General features: G+C 41.8%; 1 protein-coding gene across 3 annotated transcripts in view; it reads left to right on the top strand.

The window, feature by feature from the left end:
* Positions 1–14,570, top strand: part of LOC119010717 (contactin-associated protein-like 4) — a 105,448-nt gene that overhangs the window by 26,340 nt on the left and 64,538 nt on the right. For all 3 annotated transcript variants that reach the window (XM_037083094.1, XM_037083093.1, XM_037083095.1), the window contains exon 2: positions 10,882–10,992. In XM_037083094.1, coding sequence (XP_036938989.1) covers positions 10,882–10,992 — 111 coding nt within the window. The remainder of the gene's footprint in view (positions 1–10,881; positions 10,993–14,570) is intronic.

Here is a 14,570-nt window from a genome sequence, read left to right as displayed (position 1 = left end):
AAAAAAGAAAAAGAAAAAAGAAATCGCTGTTGCCGGTTTTTGGGGTGATATTTGAAAGGAGAAACAGCCTCGAACTGTTCCTCCTCACATGCTGTTCTCAGTCAATTAAACAAAGACTGAATCAGACTGATAAAGTAAAAACTACAGAGCGCTTGTATCTCCCACAAGTGTCGGAGGCATAAAATACTCAGTGCATCCATTTGGTATTTCTTAGATCAGTTGAACAGATGCTTGAAGTAGTTATCAGTAGAAGACAAGAGGCTTATTTCATCACTCCTTTAAGTTGTAGAGAACTTCTTGGGGCTTGCTTCATGTTAGTCGACATTAAAAAGATATGATAAGAGAAGAAAGACTTCTCACCAAGAACAGTAACATCGATAACATCCTCTAAACATCATCGCCAAGAAAACCCAAATTCTACACCGACACGATCTGCAATCATGACAGCATCAGTATCTTACGAGGTGGGACTGAGACTCACAGATCAACTTCCTCACAAAGTGGAGCTGTAAGAAAAACTGTGTAGAAGTAGTTTCCTCCCTGACACAGAGACATCAGGATCAAACTGGGACTCTTTCATAACCACGCAGAAGTTCCTTTTTAATGAGGAGTATCTGGTTATATCATCTGATGCTTGGAGGTTTATTTGACAGTACGTTGCATTCAGTACAGAACATGATGTTTTCACTATAGTGTGGTGATCAGAGAGACCTTAAATCTCCACCAACTACTCGGCTATAATAGAGGAAACATAATGTTCCTCCTGGGGTTTTATGCTGCATCAGTTCTCATAAACATAGTCTGTTCTAACAATCACCTAACGTATGTGAACAGATGTTGTGATGCAGAGAGCAGCTGCTGGAGGTTTTTCAAGTCCTGACCACTCGCCAAGCAATAACGTGACGAAGTCTAACTCGGAGAAACTAACGACAAATTGAATTTTCTGTGAAGTGCGTTATCAAGTCAGAGATACGACTGACCTCGAGCTTCAGCGGACGATTAAATTAAAGGCAGGCTGAGGACAAATGTGTGTAATACCGGTGAGGAGGAAACTATTGTCTGCTTCTGGACCACAACCGTCATCACCATCGCCGTGTGAGGAGTGTTGTTTTTATCAGTTGGGTTCTGAAATGCTGCTGCAGATTTTCAAGATATAAAAGTTTTAGTGTTCCTGCAACATCAGTCTGTCGAGAGCGATGTGACCAACACTCTGACAGGAGATCCTCACCACCACATCCCACATGTCTGACTGGTGCCCTAATTGGTGTTTGTCTCGTTTGTCTCTGAAACTTCTGGAAGGGACACAAACGCTTTTCTTCTCTTTAGTGTCCCGTGTGTGTTTCCAGCCTCAGGAGCTGTGAGCGTCTGAGAGGCAGCAGAAGACGGAGAACCTCAGAGAAGTTGTTTCTTTTTAAAGAGCATGTGTCTTCTAATGTCTCCTGAGGGAGGACGGCCGTAAAGTGAAACTCCGGCTGTGGTGAAGAGGCTGCACACACACACACACACACACACACACGCACACACACCTTGTATAGAGCCCTACTGTGGCGACAGTTTGGTTCTCTTCAGGAAAAGGTTGTAGTTTCTCTTAAATATGGACGAGCACGCTGCATCTCTGGACTTTCTAACTTTGAATACTTTGTAAAAAACACCTGTACATCTTAACATTTAGGATTTTTATTAAAAGATGAACACAAGAAATCTTGTTCAGCATCTAAGTTAATTTATTTCTGTGATTAGTCAAAGGAGTTGGAGGAAACGGGTGAAAACTGCTTTTCAAATTTCCTCACAGCAGCAACACTTAAAGAGTCTTCTTGAGAAAAACAAAGCATCTTTTGTGTGAAAACCGGAGCTAGCACATCTTTGTGTTACCGCCCCAAAACATCTGGGAGGATGTCGAGGTGGAAAGATGAGTGTAAACACGGATTGTTATGTGAGAAACCAGGGTTTGTATCCTGTCAGCAAACACTGCTTTTTCTTTTAACCATGAGCACAAAATCTTTTTTGTCTAATCTCAACAGTGCGAGTCGTCACTCGTGGAACTTCACCGTCCTTCTGTGTCAGGACTGAACACATTACCGTCAGATCAATGGATTGCGCAGGAGAAACGGTTTGTAATAAGCGTTTCTGGCATCAGTATTTTCTACATTATAACTCCCTCAACTGAAGCGGTGGTGATTTTTTTTTTCCTCCATTTTATGAGTCCCAAGTGCCCCATTCAATTTAATGTCTCACTTTTGAGATGAATTAATTTGGCTAAGCTGCCTGGCTGATGTGAATATCCGTGTGCTCTCTGCCTGAGTGACGGAGGCAGATTACCTTTTTCTTTTTTTTTTTTTTCTATGGAAATGTGTTGATATTTTCAATTAAGAGGCAAATATATTCAAATCACTTACTTTACTGCAGCTGGTGAATTAGTAGATTTTTATGATACACGTCTCCCCCTGGAGCCATCTGTGAGAGTGATGCAGCCGGCAGCATTCAAATAAAAACTGCTTTATTTTTCCCCACGGGGAAATTCATTTTATCACTCAGTCAATTATTAACTGTACACACACACACACACACACACACACACACACACACACACAGTGAGTACAGTACAGCACCACCTATCCACCCTGTACTGACTTGTCCACGCTGGACTTGAACCCACCGCCGTCTGGCCCCCCTGATCGACGGTGGACGAACTGAATCCTGAGAGAACGTCTGGGTCTCTCTCAGCCGCTCGTTTCAACCCTCTGTCTGCGTTTTAAACCTGGCAGTTTAAAGATGAAGTTGTTTTTTAAACGCTGCGGCGATGTGGCTCCTCGCTGTGTTGATGGCTTCATCTGCTTGATGTCTGTCTCCCACACAGCCTCCCACGTCGCCGCTCGCTGTGACGGGCGCTCGGTGAGGAGGATGATGATCGTGTGCTGTCCTTTCAGAGGCAGCGGCAGATTAGCGTAGTAGTGCATCAGGATGGCGGTTTGTGTGGGCTGTTGACTGCACATATACATTAATGTGCTTTTATCATCCATGTGATGCTGACAGATGCTTTGACACCAGAGGGAAATGCTTTTTATTGGACTTTCTTTCTCTTGAACGTCATCAGAGAAAAAACCTTTTTGTCCATGTTTCCAAGGTTTGGACAATCGTTGGTCTGATTGTTGAAACTGTTTGAGGGGCAGATAAATAAGTATCGCTCACATTTAAACCCTGATAGACACAATACATACAAAAACCAAAGTCTGAATGAGTTATAATATGTACATCATGGAGCTTAGAGTTGCTGGCAGGTGGATTTTGTCACCTTTGGAAAGAGCCATACTAGCTAACTGTTACCTCATGTTTTTAGTTTTTATGCTAAGCTAAGCTGCCTGTGATTTCAAAACATCAAAACAAATGAACATATTTACCACAACTTAAAACTTAAATTGCAAAAATCCACTTTTTTTCGAGTTTAAGTGGAAACAGGCAGCGTTTCTAAGTCAGTGTCTGCAAACGCTGTGTTACATTTGTTTGTTTTAACATTTCTGAAGTGACACACGTGTATACGAGCTGTTCAAGATGGCTGCCAAGAAGCAGACCATTTTAGGAGACTAACCGACAGCTTGATATTTTCAACCAGGTAATTTAAGACAGAATTTATCTTTTCCCAACCCTTACCAAGGGATTACTGGGTCCAGCCTATCCTGATCTTAAACACACAAAGTTGTCACAACATAAAATCAAAAAGTTCTCAGAGAGTTTCAAATGTACAAATTCAACATATGAAACCTACAAATGTAACAGATCCATTGTTTACAGAAACAGAGATGCCAAAATATATTCTGGAAACTGGGTTGGTATTATCGTTTCACCTTGATATTGAAATATATATTACTGTCCTTTCTTTCTCAGACTGTAGCATAAACACATGTTACAATAACCTACATTAAATAACTTGATGGTGGCTGTTTATGGTTGATGCCATATGCTGGTATGAAACCTGATCAGATTCTCTCATCCTGTGCTATTAATTATGTGTCAAAGCAATGCTAATTAAACGAGGAGAGGAGAGCTCCTGCCATGTCCTTACCTTCAGGGTATTAGTTAGCACAGTACGCTGCTCTGCATTTCAATTAATCAATTAACAAGTCGGGCCACAGGCAGCTTTAGAACAGATACTGGCTCCTGTTGAATAATTCAGCAGTTTTAATCAGCTTGTTCTATCTATCACAGCCAGAATATAAATCTAACGTGGTGCGTAACTTAAACAGAGAATGTGTAATGTGGTTTACTGTTTACCTTCACAGATGAAGCAAGTTGTCACAACAGTAATGAAGGTTATTGTTTTACTTTTTCCTCATTTTTTTTTCCCCAGGCGTGGTCGGCCATTTTACTTTGGTGTCGATTCTTTCCTCAAGTTTAGTTTGGAATATATTAAAAAAACAGGACAAAAGCTGCAATTTGACTTAATTGGAGTCAGACAGGGAACATTTGAACTTTGCATTGTACTTTGTGGGAAGTGGGAACAAAAAAAACAGAGAACTCTAAAGGCTCATTAGCACCCGTTATTAAAACTGCAAAACTTTGGCAGTGAAATTAATTAGTTCCAATTATATTGTTGTGATCACTAGACTTTCATTCAGGGTGGATGAACTGTCAAACCTTCAAACTGGCACTCTGGAGTGTGATGCACTTGTACAGTCACGAACGCATCATCGGCAGTTTCATGTAGAGGGCAATTACTTTTGGTAATTATTTTTGGAACAACAAGCATGGTGTTCAAAGTTGTACTCAGTAAGTGTACTCATTTTTGACACTTACAGAGTACAACTTTGAATACCGTGCTTACCATGAACGCAGCATTGTAGTTGTCACATGTTTCACAAAAGACAAAGCCAGGCTCAAACGAAATCTGTTGCATCAGTCACACAAAGACGTCTTCACAGATGTTCTTATCTCTAACTCAAACATGCAGTCGCTACAAGATTTAGAAGTAATTGTGCATCACACACACACACACACACACACACACACACACACACACACACACACACCACCCTCGTACCAGAGGGCGCGATGCACCGCCTCACGTGATCCCAGGGGTAAGCAGACATAAACAAAATGGAGACTATGGCACAACAACTTGTTGCAGTAACATTAGCACCTTGCAGTGATGCTATTGTGGTCCCACTGATGATGTACCAACATAATCATCCAGAGTTAAATCCTAGATATCAAACAAGTTAGATATTTGTCAGGGTGGCTCCAAAGTAGGTCTGTGAGCAGCTCAGAAGATTCAGATGTGTCCTCTAATTGTTGTGTCGGAGGAGAAGCAGCCCTGAAACTCCTGTAGTGTGATGCCAGTCTAAGAGAAAGTCCAACTCGCTCCTCCGGATCAGTGGATAGACAGAAGATAAACACTTAAATCGATTTATTGTTCAATGAAAAATGATCACTTCAGTATGCATTGTTGTGTGAGTGTAAGAATTTATTGCTGTAGATCTGCAACTTTTGGCAACTGTGAGACTTATTTTTCACAATTTTCCAACATTTTATGGACTAAATAATGAGTCGTCCAACTGTAGAAATTATTCAACAAATTAATGAGTAATGGAAATGGCCCTGTAATCTCCTGCGTGCCAGGATGTTCTGGCAATATCGGCTGGCTGCAATGAAATCGAGTAAACAAATAAAAAAGTTGCGGCACGCCGTCTCAGTTATGGTGATGCATGCTGTCGCTCCCTCCATGGACTCACGTTGTCAAGTTATTTATTTCCTTTTATTAAAATCATGACTAGCGCAGCTTGAACTCACACAAAACAAACAGCATTATTTTCATGTTTCTTCCCCCTTTACTTTCAGCCGAGCTCTCTTTCGGGTCAGACTGGAGGTAGAGAGTTTGGCGGATTAGTAAAATGAACATTGACGTTTTCTTGCTTGAGGATGATTGTTAGTGCTCTGGAGCAGCAACAACCGTCGCACGGAGCCTCATTATCCTGCTTACCGCTACGAGCTCTGAATGGCTAAATAAGTGGACTGAGAGGCGCTGAACTCTGGGTTTGTGGGGCTTACAGAGCTCCGGAGTGCAGGACCTTCAGTTCGCTGCTGTTTGTTGAGGTGATGGATGGAGCTCATCGGTATTCAGGGTCTCCGGCTCTGTCACGGACTCTTTGGGGGTACTTTGCTATTCAGCCAAACAGTAAAGAAGTGGACAATGCAGGTGAATGAGCCGTGGTCGCCCTCCTCTGTCCCTCCTGTGCCAAGTATTAGTCCGCCCATCATGTCAGCGGTGATTAATTGCGCCTGACGGTGCCAAGGCCTCGGCACTCCAGAGGATTTTTTTTTCTTTCCCCCTTCTTTTAAATCTTTTGAGACTTTTTTTTTTTTTTTTTTACTGCCGTCAGATTCACAGTTTATTCACTCCGAATGATAAAACTGACACCGTGGGTGGATGGATGGGCTGCAGCAGAGAGCTTTGACTCTCTCTCACTCTAAATCCTCCTCAGGTACCAGAAAACGATTAAACATTCATTTGATGGGAGGATGTTTTTATTGAGATGAAAAGCCATATCCCGTCACTCAGACATCAATATAACGCCTGGTGATGTCCTGAATTACACTGGAACTTCCTAAGGAAGAAATAGCATCCTATTTTGGTCCATTATTAGATCAATAAATACTGTTTTCTCTTCTACAGCAGATTTGAGACAGCAGAATCACCTCCTATATTATGTTACAGGCTGAGATGTCATCCTGCCTCAGCTGGCTGGGTCCTTGATGGCCTGAGTCATGAGGAAAACATATTTTTCTAAATGTGTCCCTCCAGAAGACGTCGAGGCTGACAGAAAAAAAAGAGAAAGAAGGTGCGTTTGTTTTCGTGCAGAGGAGGAAGGTGCAGGAGTTTAATATTCAGGAAAAGCTCTCTGTTCTACACAGCCGGGGTCACTGTCGAGGTTCGGTGGCTGCAGAGTCCAGCAGGTATTCAACATTTAGCTCCATTTTCCTCTGAGCTGTCGGTGTTTGTGCTCCACTGGTCACACTGTCAGGGACGTCCACTCTTAAATGCCAAAGCTCTGCAGAGGAAAAGCTGCCCGGTGTTTTTAAACTCCTCTGCTCTCTCGCTCTCTGTGCTGAGTGTTACCTCAGCGAGGATGTGCTCTCACCACACATTATCTCCTCAGGGATTACAGCACTCGCTTCTGGAGAGCCGTCCCTCTCATTTCACCTCTTCAGACGGCTGTAATTCACCTGCGTTTCACGCTGAGGGCTCCCCGACCACCCACAGTAACAAGTGTCTGTGGGGCCCAAGGCCTGCGGGGATAAAGACTATCAGGAGGAGCTTCAGACGAGCACAGAGCTGGAGGCCTTCAGATGATTGTTGAGTAGTCGGACCGCATGTAAAGCAGCGGTGTTAAATATGTATGAGGCTCGAAACCACTCGGTCACTAACAAAAGAATGACTTAAGACTGAGTCTGAAGTGTAATGTGACTGTACATCGAGACGCTTGAAGAAACTGACTCCAGACTCAGTATCAGAGCCGCAGCGTCACCTTTAAAAACACCGTCTGTAACATTTAACATCAGTGAATCGTTTCACAACTAGATTAAATTATATCAATAATAAAGTTGGGAATTCTAATTGAATAATATTGCTGTTTTTAAATTGTTGTGTAATTAGAACAAACTTAAACGGTCAAAGGAACTGAGCTTTTCTTGGCACTGATGTCTTTTTGGTCACTTGCTGAATATGCAGCATCAGGTGTTGTGGGCCTCCCTCCTCCACTGTGCAGGCAGATCCATAATACTTTGCTAAAATAGTTTGACTGTGAAGTGGTCTTTTTTTTTTTTTTTTAACAAATAAAGTCTATCAAAGCCAAACCTGTTGCGCCATGTACCATCTGTCCATCGCAGTCCAAATACAACCCATCAGATCAACAGTTGGTAAATCAAACTCTTGCTGAAGCCAGTTGGGCGTTCAGCGAAAAATCTCTTTTCAATCAAGAAAAGCCTTCAGTCGCTCTACTTTCACTAAAATATACTCTCCGGTTCTGATGGAAGTGATGCAATAGCAACTTACATCTTGCCTTTTGAAGAGCCAGCAATTGTTGCTTACAAGCTTAGAGAAGACAGTCTAGCTTAGAAGAACCACCTACACCTTTCCTTTTGACCCTGGACGTAAAGCTGCGAGTTGGAGGGATTGTTTGTCGAGCTGGCTATTCACTGTATTGATTTCATCCTGGTGCTTGTGATTCAGTGAAGACAATGAAGCGGTTATTGTAAGCTGCATCACAACGTTTCCCCAGATGTGCTTGTCACATTATTAAACGGATGCTTGGAAGTGTTGGAAATCTCAGAGACAAGAGACAAAAGCGGAGTGAATTCTTGACACGTGTGGTCTTCTTCACTTCGTGCAAAAGAATCCATCAACTCAAGACAAACAAGCCGAAGTTGTTGTGAAATCTGTGTCTGTTTAAATGCAAAACTCCCTTTTAAAAAGCAGCGAGATCACCAGGCGGTGGTGGATAACACGAGGCAGATGAAGACCTTGTGCTGTTCAGATGAAGTACACCGATGTTGACAGAGTAATCAAAGCGAAAGCCTCGTTGTCAGAGTTGTGGGCCGGGATCGGACCGCGGCGTGAATCACAGTAATTGGCTCTTGTCTCAGAGGTGGAGAACAACATCCATTAACAGGGAGGCTTCAGACGGAGGCAGCGTGAGTTGGGCTGGAGCTTACAGTGTGGAGCCGCTGAGGAAAAGCCATGAATATTTACTGAGCTGATGGTCACAAATCTGTGAGTGTGTGTGAGTGGGATGCAATTGCACTACAGGCTGTATTTTCCACTGTTTGTTATGCCGTTCCTCTAAATGATAGACGACAGAGTGTGCACAACGTCAGCGCCTCATTATAGAATAAAGTCGTGACTACGCTTCTTGAAGGATGGATGACGTCTGCCGGTGTGTCGTGCACGAACTGAGACAAACCTATTACAGGAGAGACTGAACTTCTGTTAAAATGATTTTTGTTGAAATAAATCTGTCGTATTTGTTTAAGAATTAAATGGTTTTAAGTTAACTTGGATTCCTCCACGTACTACTAGAGGGAGCCTCAAGATACTCACTAGCCTTTTTACATTAAAAAGGTGCATTATGTAAGAGTTTTAGTTGAGAACATATATGCTGCTCCCTTTATGTTTGGGGTATGTCTTAGACAGCGGACCAGTTCTTTCAAATTGCACTTTTACAATACTTGATTTTGACTTTTCCGTCGATCTACTTTGTGTTCAGATGCAAAATGAAGTGAAGGTCGGAGCTGCTGTAGCCTACTGACAGACAATATGTTCTACGGAGAGATAAGCCAATTAAAATGCTAATTATTGCACATCATGCACAGTATATGACTTTTTTTTTATTATTATTATTGCAGGCGATCATCCACAAACCATTAAAAAGAGTGAAACATTTTGCCTCCGACGACGCTGATCCGTCTCCATCAGCAGCCAGCCTGTAATGAGCCAGTCAGGACGCCATTCATCTCCACAACAGGACACGATTACAGCTTTCATTTATCCATCTCGGGCGAAATTACACCATTCGCTCATCCAAGTGGACATTATTACACTGTTCATTCATCTAAAATGGTATCATTACAGCTAAAAGACCAGTTTCCACCTGGGGAACATTAGACCTGCTTCTCCGTGATTAGACTCCACTCCGACACTTATGTTTTAACGTTCATAGGCTCAATAGGAATGATGATGAACCTGCTGAATACATCGTAACTTTAATTTTGGTGGTTTGGTTTTGATTTAGAGGCATTTCTTCCTCCGTGGATTTCATTATCTGCAGCAGATGGATGGTCAAGTTGAAAGCAACTCTGTATTTCTTTGTTGCTGAGATTTTTTAGATAAAAGCCTCCCACCTCTCAGCATCAGCGAGCTCTCATCCTGCTGTTATTAAGTATTAAACACATTTTACACCAAGGCTAAAAAAGATGAAGAGCAATCTGTCTCCAGCTGAGTCAGAAATAGTAAAATCCTCAGTGTAGCTTTTCTAACTGATCTCTGCCCTCAGCTGTGTTTCCCACTCTGGACAAGAGTTTGGACGCCTCTTTCCAGCTACTTTTATATTTAACCATGAAACTATTTAACTTATGTTAAGTGAGGACACGTTCCTGCTGTGGTGAAGCACTTTCTCCTCCGTGAAGGACCGTAGTTTAATGTCAAAGGCCTCGTTTCCACTTCCATCAACAGTAAAAACTCCACTCCTCTTCAGCCGGTGTTTATCAGGCTGAAACAATATGAACAGCCTCCTGGTACTTCTGGTATTCTGCTTTTCTGAACCTCTAAGTGCTGCATCACTCAGGACAAGTGCTTCTGTCCAACCATCTCCAATATTTGGAGTCTCTGGAAAGATGAATGGATGTCAGGTGCAAAAGGTCCCGCTTGCAAAACTTCTGCTTCCCTGGAAAGTTTTAGCTAACAGGTCTTTTAAACACTTCTTTCACGCCACAGAATTCATAATTAATTTTTTTTTTGCAACTGTAATGGTGCGATGGCAAAAGTAAGTAAATGTAAAACAGGTCACCTGAAAGTTAATGATAATGGGACGGAAATGTCCTTTGATTCACATACAGATCAACATTTCTGGCATCTCGTAAAGATCAGCTGCTATATGATGTTCAAGGAGTATATCAAGGTCAAAGGTCAGAGCAGCTGTTCCATTATAGTACCATGTGACCAAAAATGAACATATATTACAGGAAATGTAAATCCATCTTGTTTGCTTCAACAAAAATTGCTGCAAACCAAACTTTTTAAGCAAACACGCACCTTGATTTGTCTTTTTAGAAGTGTATTTTAAGCGTCCTAACCTTCTATGCATGTTTTTCTGCTTTGTGATTGGTCGACAGAGGTGTGTGACAGCGCGCTGGTGTCCAACCTGCCGCCGTCGTCCTTCAGGAGCTCCTCCCACCTGTCCAGCAGTCACGCGCCGGGCTTCGCCAAACTCAACAGGAGAGACGGTGAGAAATGACTGGAGGATGTTGTGTTGAATGAGTGGGGCAGGATTTTTACTCAATAACAACAACATTTCCCACATTGTGTGACTCTTTTGTTTTTTTTGCTGACTTTAAGATACGCCGCAAGGAAAAACTTTGTTTTCTCTTGTTGTTCATTTCATTATGTTCACCAGGACTTGAGGGGATCGGGCCTTTGTTTTTGTAGGTGTTTGTATCTCGCATACTGCTCCATCAGCCTAATAATATCCTCCCACATGTGTGACTGTACTCTCAAGGACCTCCCGTGGTTGTGGTGAATCACAACTTTTGAAAAACCTTTTTGTATTGACTCCTCTCTCTCTCTCGAATCGATGGTTGGGGCTGCAGTTGCTGCTTCAATTTGCCCCCAGACAAACCTATTGGTAGTGATGCGCCGATCATAGACATCATCTTGATTACGCATAAAACATTTACTTACCGCCCACATGAATCATTTTCACAACCTCATGGACATTTCACGTCACCTCTGTCTCTAATGGCTGTATTTCCTTTAAAATTATGTCAACTGGCACAAATTTTCCAGGTGATTTCTTGACTGTGAGTTTTGTGGTATGAGTGTTGTCTTTAATGATTTTCCTTAATGATTAGAGAGGCTGCTTTCAGTGCATATGTGCAGGTCAATGCAGGAAATATCACGGCACTTTTAAGTAACAAAGCTAAAAGCTGTAGTTATAAGCTTGACAGGGTAAACAGAATTAAACAGCTCTGATGGAGCTCAGGATTCATCACGTTGCTTTATTTTAAAGAAACTCTTTTTTTGTGACCTTTTGGATGTGTAGAACAACACAGGACATTATTTAACATTAAATCCTGACCGATCCTATCCTTCATCTCTGCTCCTGGAAAAATCACTGAAGGTAATGCTGTCAATATTTTATTCAACAATGATGTATTATTTAATCTGCACTCCGTTGAGTGCATCTGCTATTAATCAGAATGTTTATTTTTGACTCAGCTCGCCTGATATGTGGATAATGCCCGTGCATATAACTGCAACTCGTGCATCACTGCCTAAAGGAAATCCACACTCTGCTAGTTAGGTCATTTTTTGGCAGGAGGACTGAAATTGAGCTAGAGATGTTGCAATTATACGGTACGAAACGGGTCCAACCTGATGCCCTGAAACTTGTCAGTTTTTAATACAAAATCTTTATCCCTGCTTCTTTTCCTTTAAAAAGATATTTTGAGGGCTGATAACTTTCCCTCATGTGTGAAACAATCTTCAGTCTGGGATAGGCAGACTGACAGAGTTTCTCGCCTCTGCATCAGAGAATTATGGACGTGACTAAATGAAGATTAAAATGTATCTGTAGTGCCTCTCGCATCGTTCTGTCTTGATCAGATTTTTTTTTTATCAGGAGAGGTGCAGCCATCTGTTACTGCAGCAGTTCATTTCAGCTCTAAAGAGACTGTGTCTGGGCTCAGGACACAAAGCACAGAACAGAAAAGTTTTTACTGGACTAACAGACAAATCACCAGTGACTAGTTTGGAGAGAGAAAGAGAGCATCATAATAATTTATAGGAGACACGTCAAACCGAAAGGAAAACAAACAAGCAATAGCTGCTTTGGTTCGTCTTTATTCTCTGTAGATGCCGCGTGTGTTGCCAGACGGTTAACTGTGAATGAAGTTTGTTTATCCAACACAAAGCCCAGTAGGGAGTCCTTAGCTGGATGCTGGTGCGAGGCTTTGACAAAATGAAGATCGCGGTTTGTTGTGGAGCTCTCTGCAGGGAACGCGCTTCACCGCTTTATCTCAACATCAAAGCTCAGAATCGGCTGGGAGTGTGAGATGGGTCTAATCTTGATCTGAATGATTTCAGCACCTGGGGAACTAAAAAAAAAAGAAGAAGAAGCCTGCAGAACACAGCACTACCTGACGTTTAACCGTCGAGACTTTTGTTTTTTGTCGCTGCTAAATGCTTCCGGTCTGCTGGCTCACTATATAATGCAATAATTTACATGTTAAAAGGTTGCTGCACTGCCCCCAAGAAAAAACAATTACTGCCGCTTTAAATAACATAATAATCAGGCAGCTTTACCCTTTAAAACTACAATACATCTATGCCAGCATTTTTTTCCAACATGCCTCAAACTACCCATGCAAAGATTCAGGCTTCCTCTCATTAATAATAATCACGTCAGTACGAGAGGATGCAGGTATTAGGAGTCGCATCCCTCCGCTACTGCACTGCTGAGCTCTCACTCGAGTTGCTGGTAGATTAGGGAGGGCTGCGCGTGTCACATTTTCCTTCCCCAGCTGGATTAAGTGTGCAAAGCTGACACGATTCCAGCTGTTTGCAGAGGAAATCGATGAATAAATGAATGTCTCCGTCTCATTTCCATCTCCTGCTGCCGCTGCCTCCCCTCGTTGTTCTCAGAGGAGCAGCTTTGCTTTCAGTTCATTTACTCACTAAATGAACAGATTATCAAAAGCCACGGAGCACCACCGCATGGTATTTTACTAACGTGGGCTTCGTACGCCTAGTTTTTCCTCCGACAGCAAGGGGCTATAATCAAAATGTAATAATTTATTTCACTGTAGAGGTTTCTTTATAAAACCAAGACTGATCATAGACTGTATAAAGAACATGACACATGATACCACAGATAGACTGAAAGTAAAATGTCTTAGTAGATTTTACTAAACTTTCCTAGTAAAGCACCAAAAATGTACAAAATGAGCCTTAAATACGTTTTACTGCTGGAATTCGACAACTAGATAGATAGCTTTATTAAAATACATCAAAATACATAAGAAAATGTACTTGAATGCTAAAAAAAATAATGAAAAGCTATGTACAATAACATGCTTACTGTTAAACTAAAAAATGGTTAAATAAAAGAAGTTACTGAGGTATAGGTGCGAAAAGATAAGGTTCTCCATTTACAATAATAATAATTTAAAGCACATTATTTGTACGTTGCCTCATACAGCCCCACATTAAAAGACCTAAACTATCATTTTAATGACTCAGATAATGACAAAACATTATTTTTTTTCGGTACCAAACAAATAATTGAGTTGTTACTTACTGCACCATTTTCCACCCTCAAAAATCGACCGCCCGCCTCTGCAGCCACTTTATTCTTTTGGATGCAAACTCACTCTGACTTCATCTTGCATTACATAAAGTGGAGTTGATGTTCCCTCCATCTGTCACCGGCCCATTCAGTCTCTTACAGGTCTTCACCTAAAAATATCCACAAATTCTTTCTTTGAGGTTTTTCTTTTCCCCCCCTTTTCTTGCCACATTGTTTTATAACACGCAGCTCAGGAGTGACAAATGTGTTCACGTCTGGCCTGAAGCATTCACTGCGATACATATTCCTTTTTTTTATTTATTTTTTTTTTATGTAGGACGGTTTCTTTTTTCAAAAAAGGTGACGGGAAACATTTTGTGCCTGCACACCAACTTAAGAATTGGCTGAAACGCTGTGACAGGCAGCTGATTGGAGATGAATGTCTCCTTCACCGAGAACCTGCCGGATGAATGACTCACTATTTTGGGCTGGCAGCGTTGTGTTGGTCCTCAGTCTGTC

This window comes from Acanthopagrus latus, chromosome 21 (genome assembly GCF_904848185.1).
Source record: "Acanthopagrus latus isolate v.2019 chromosome 21, fAcaLat1.1, whole genome shotgun sequence".
Lineage (NCBI taxonomy): Eukaryota > Metazoa > Chordata > Actinopteri > Spariformes > Sparidae > Acanthopagrus > Acanthopagrus latus.
Note: the sequence above shows the minus strand (reverse complement) of the source record. Positions and strands in the feature narration are given on the sequence as shown.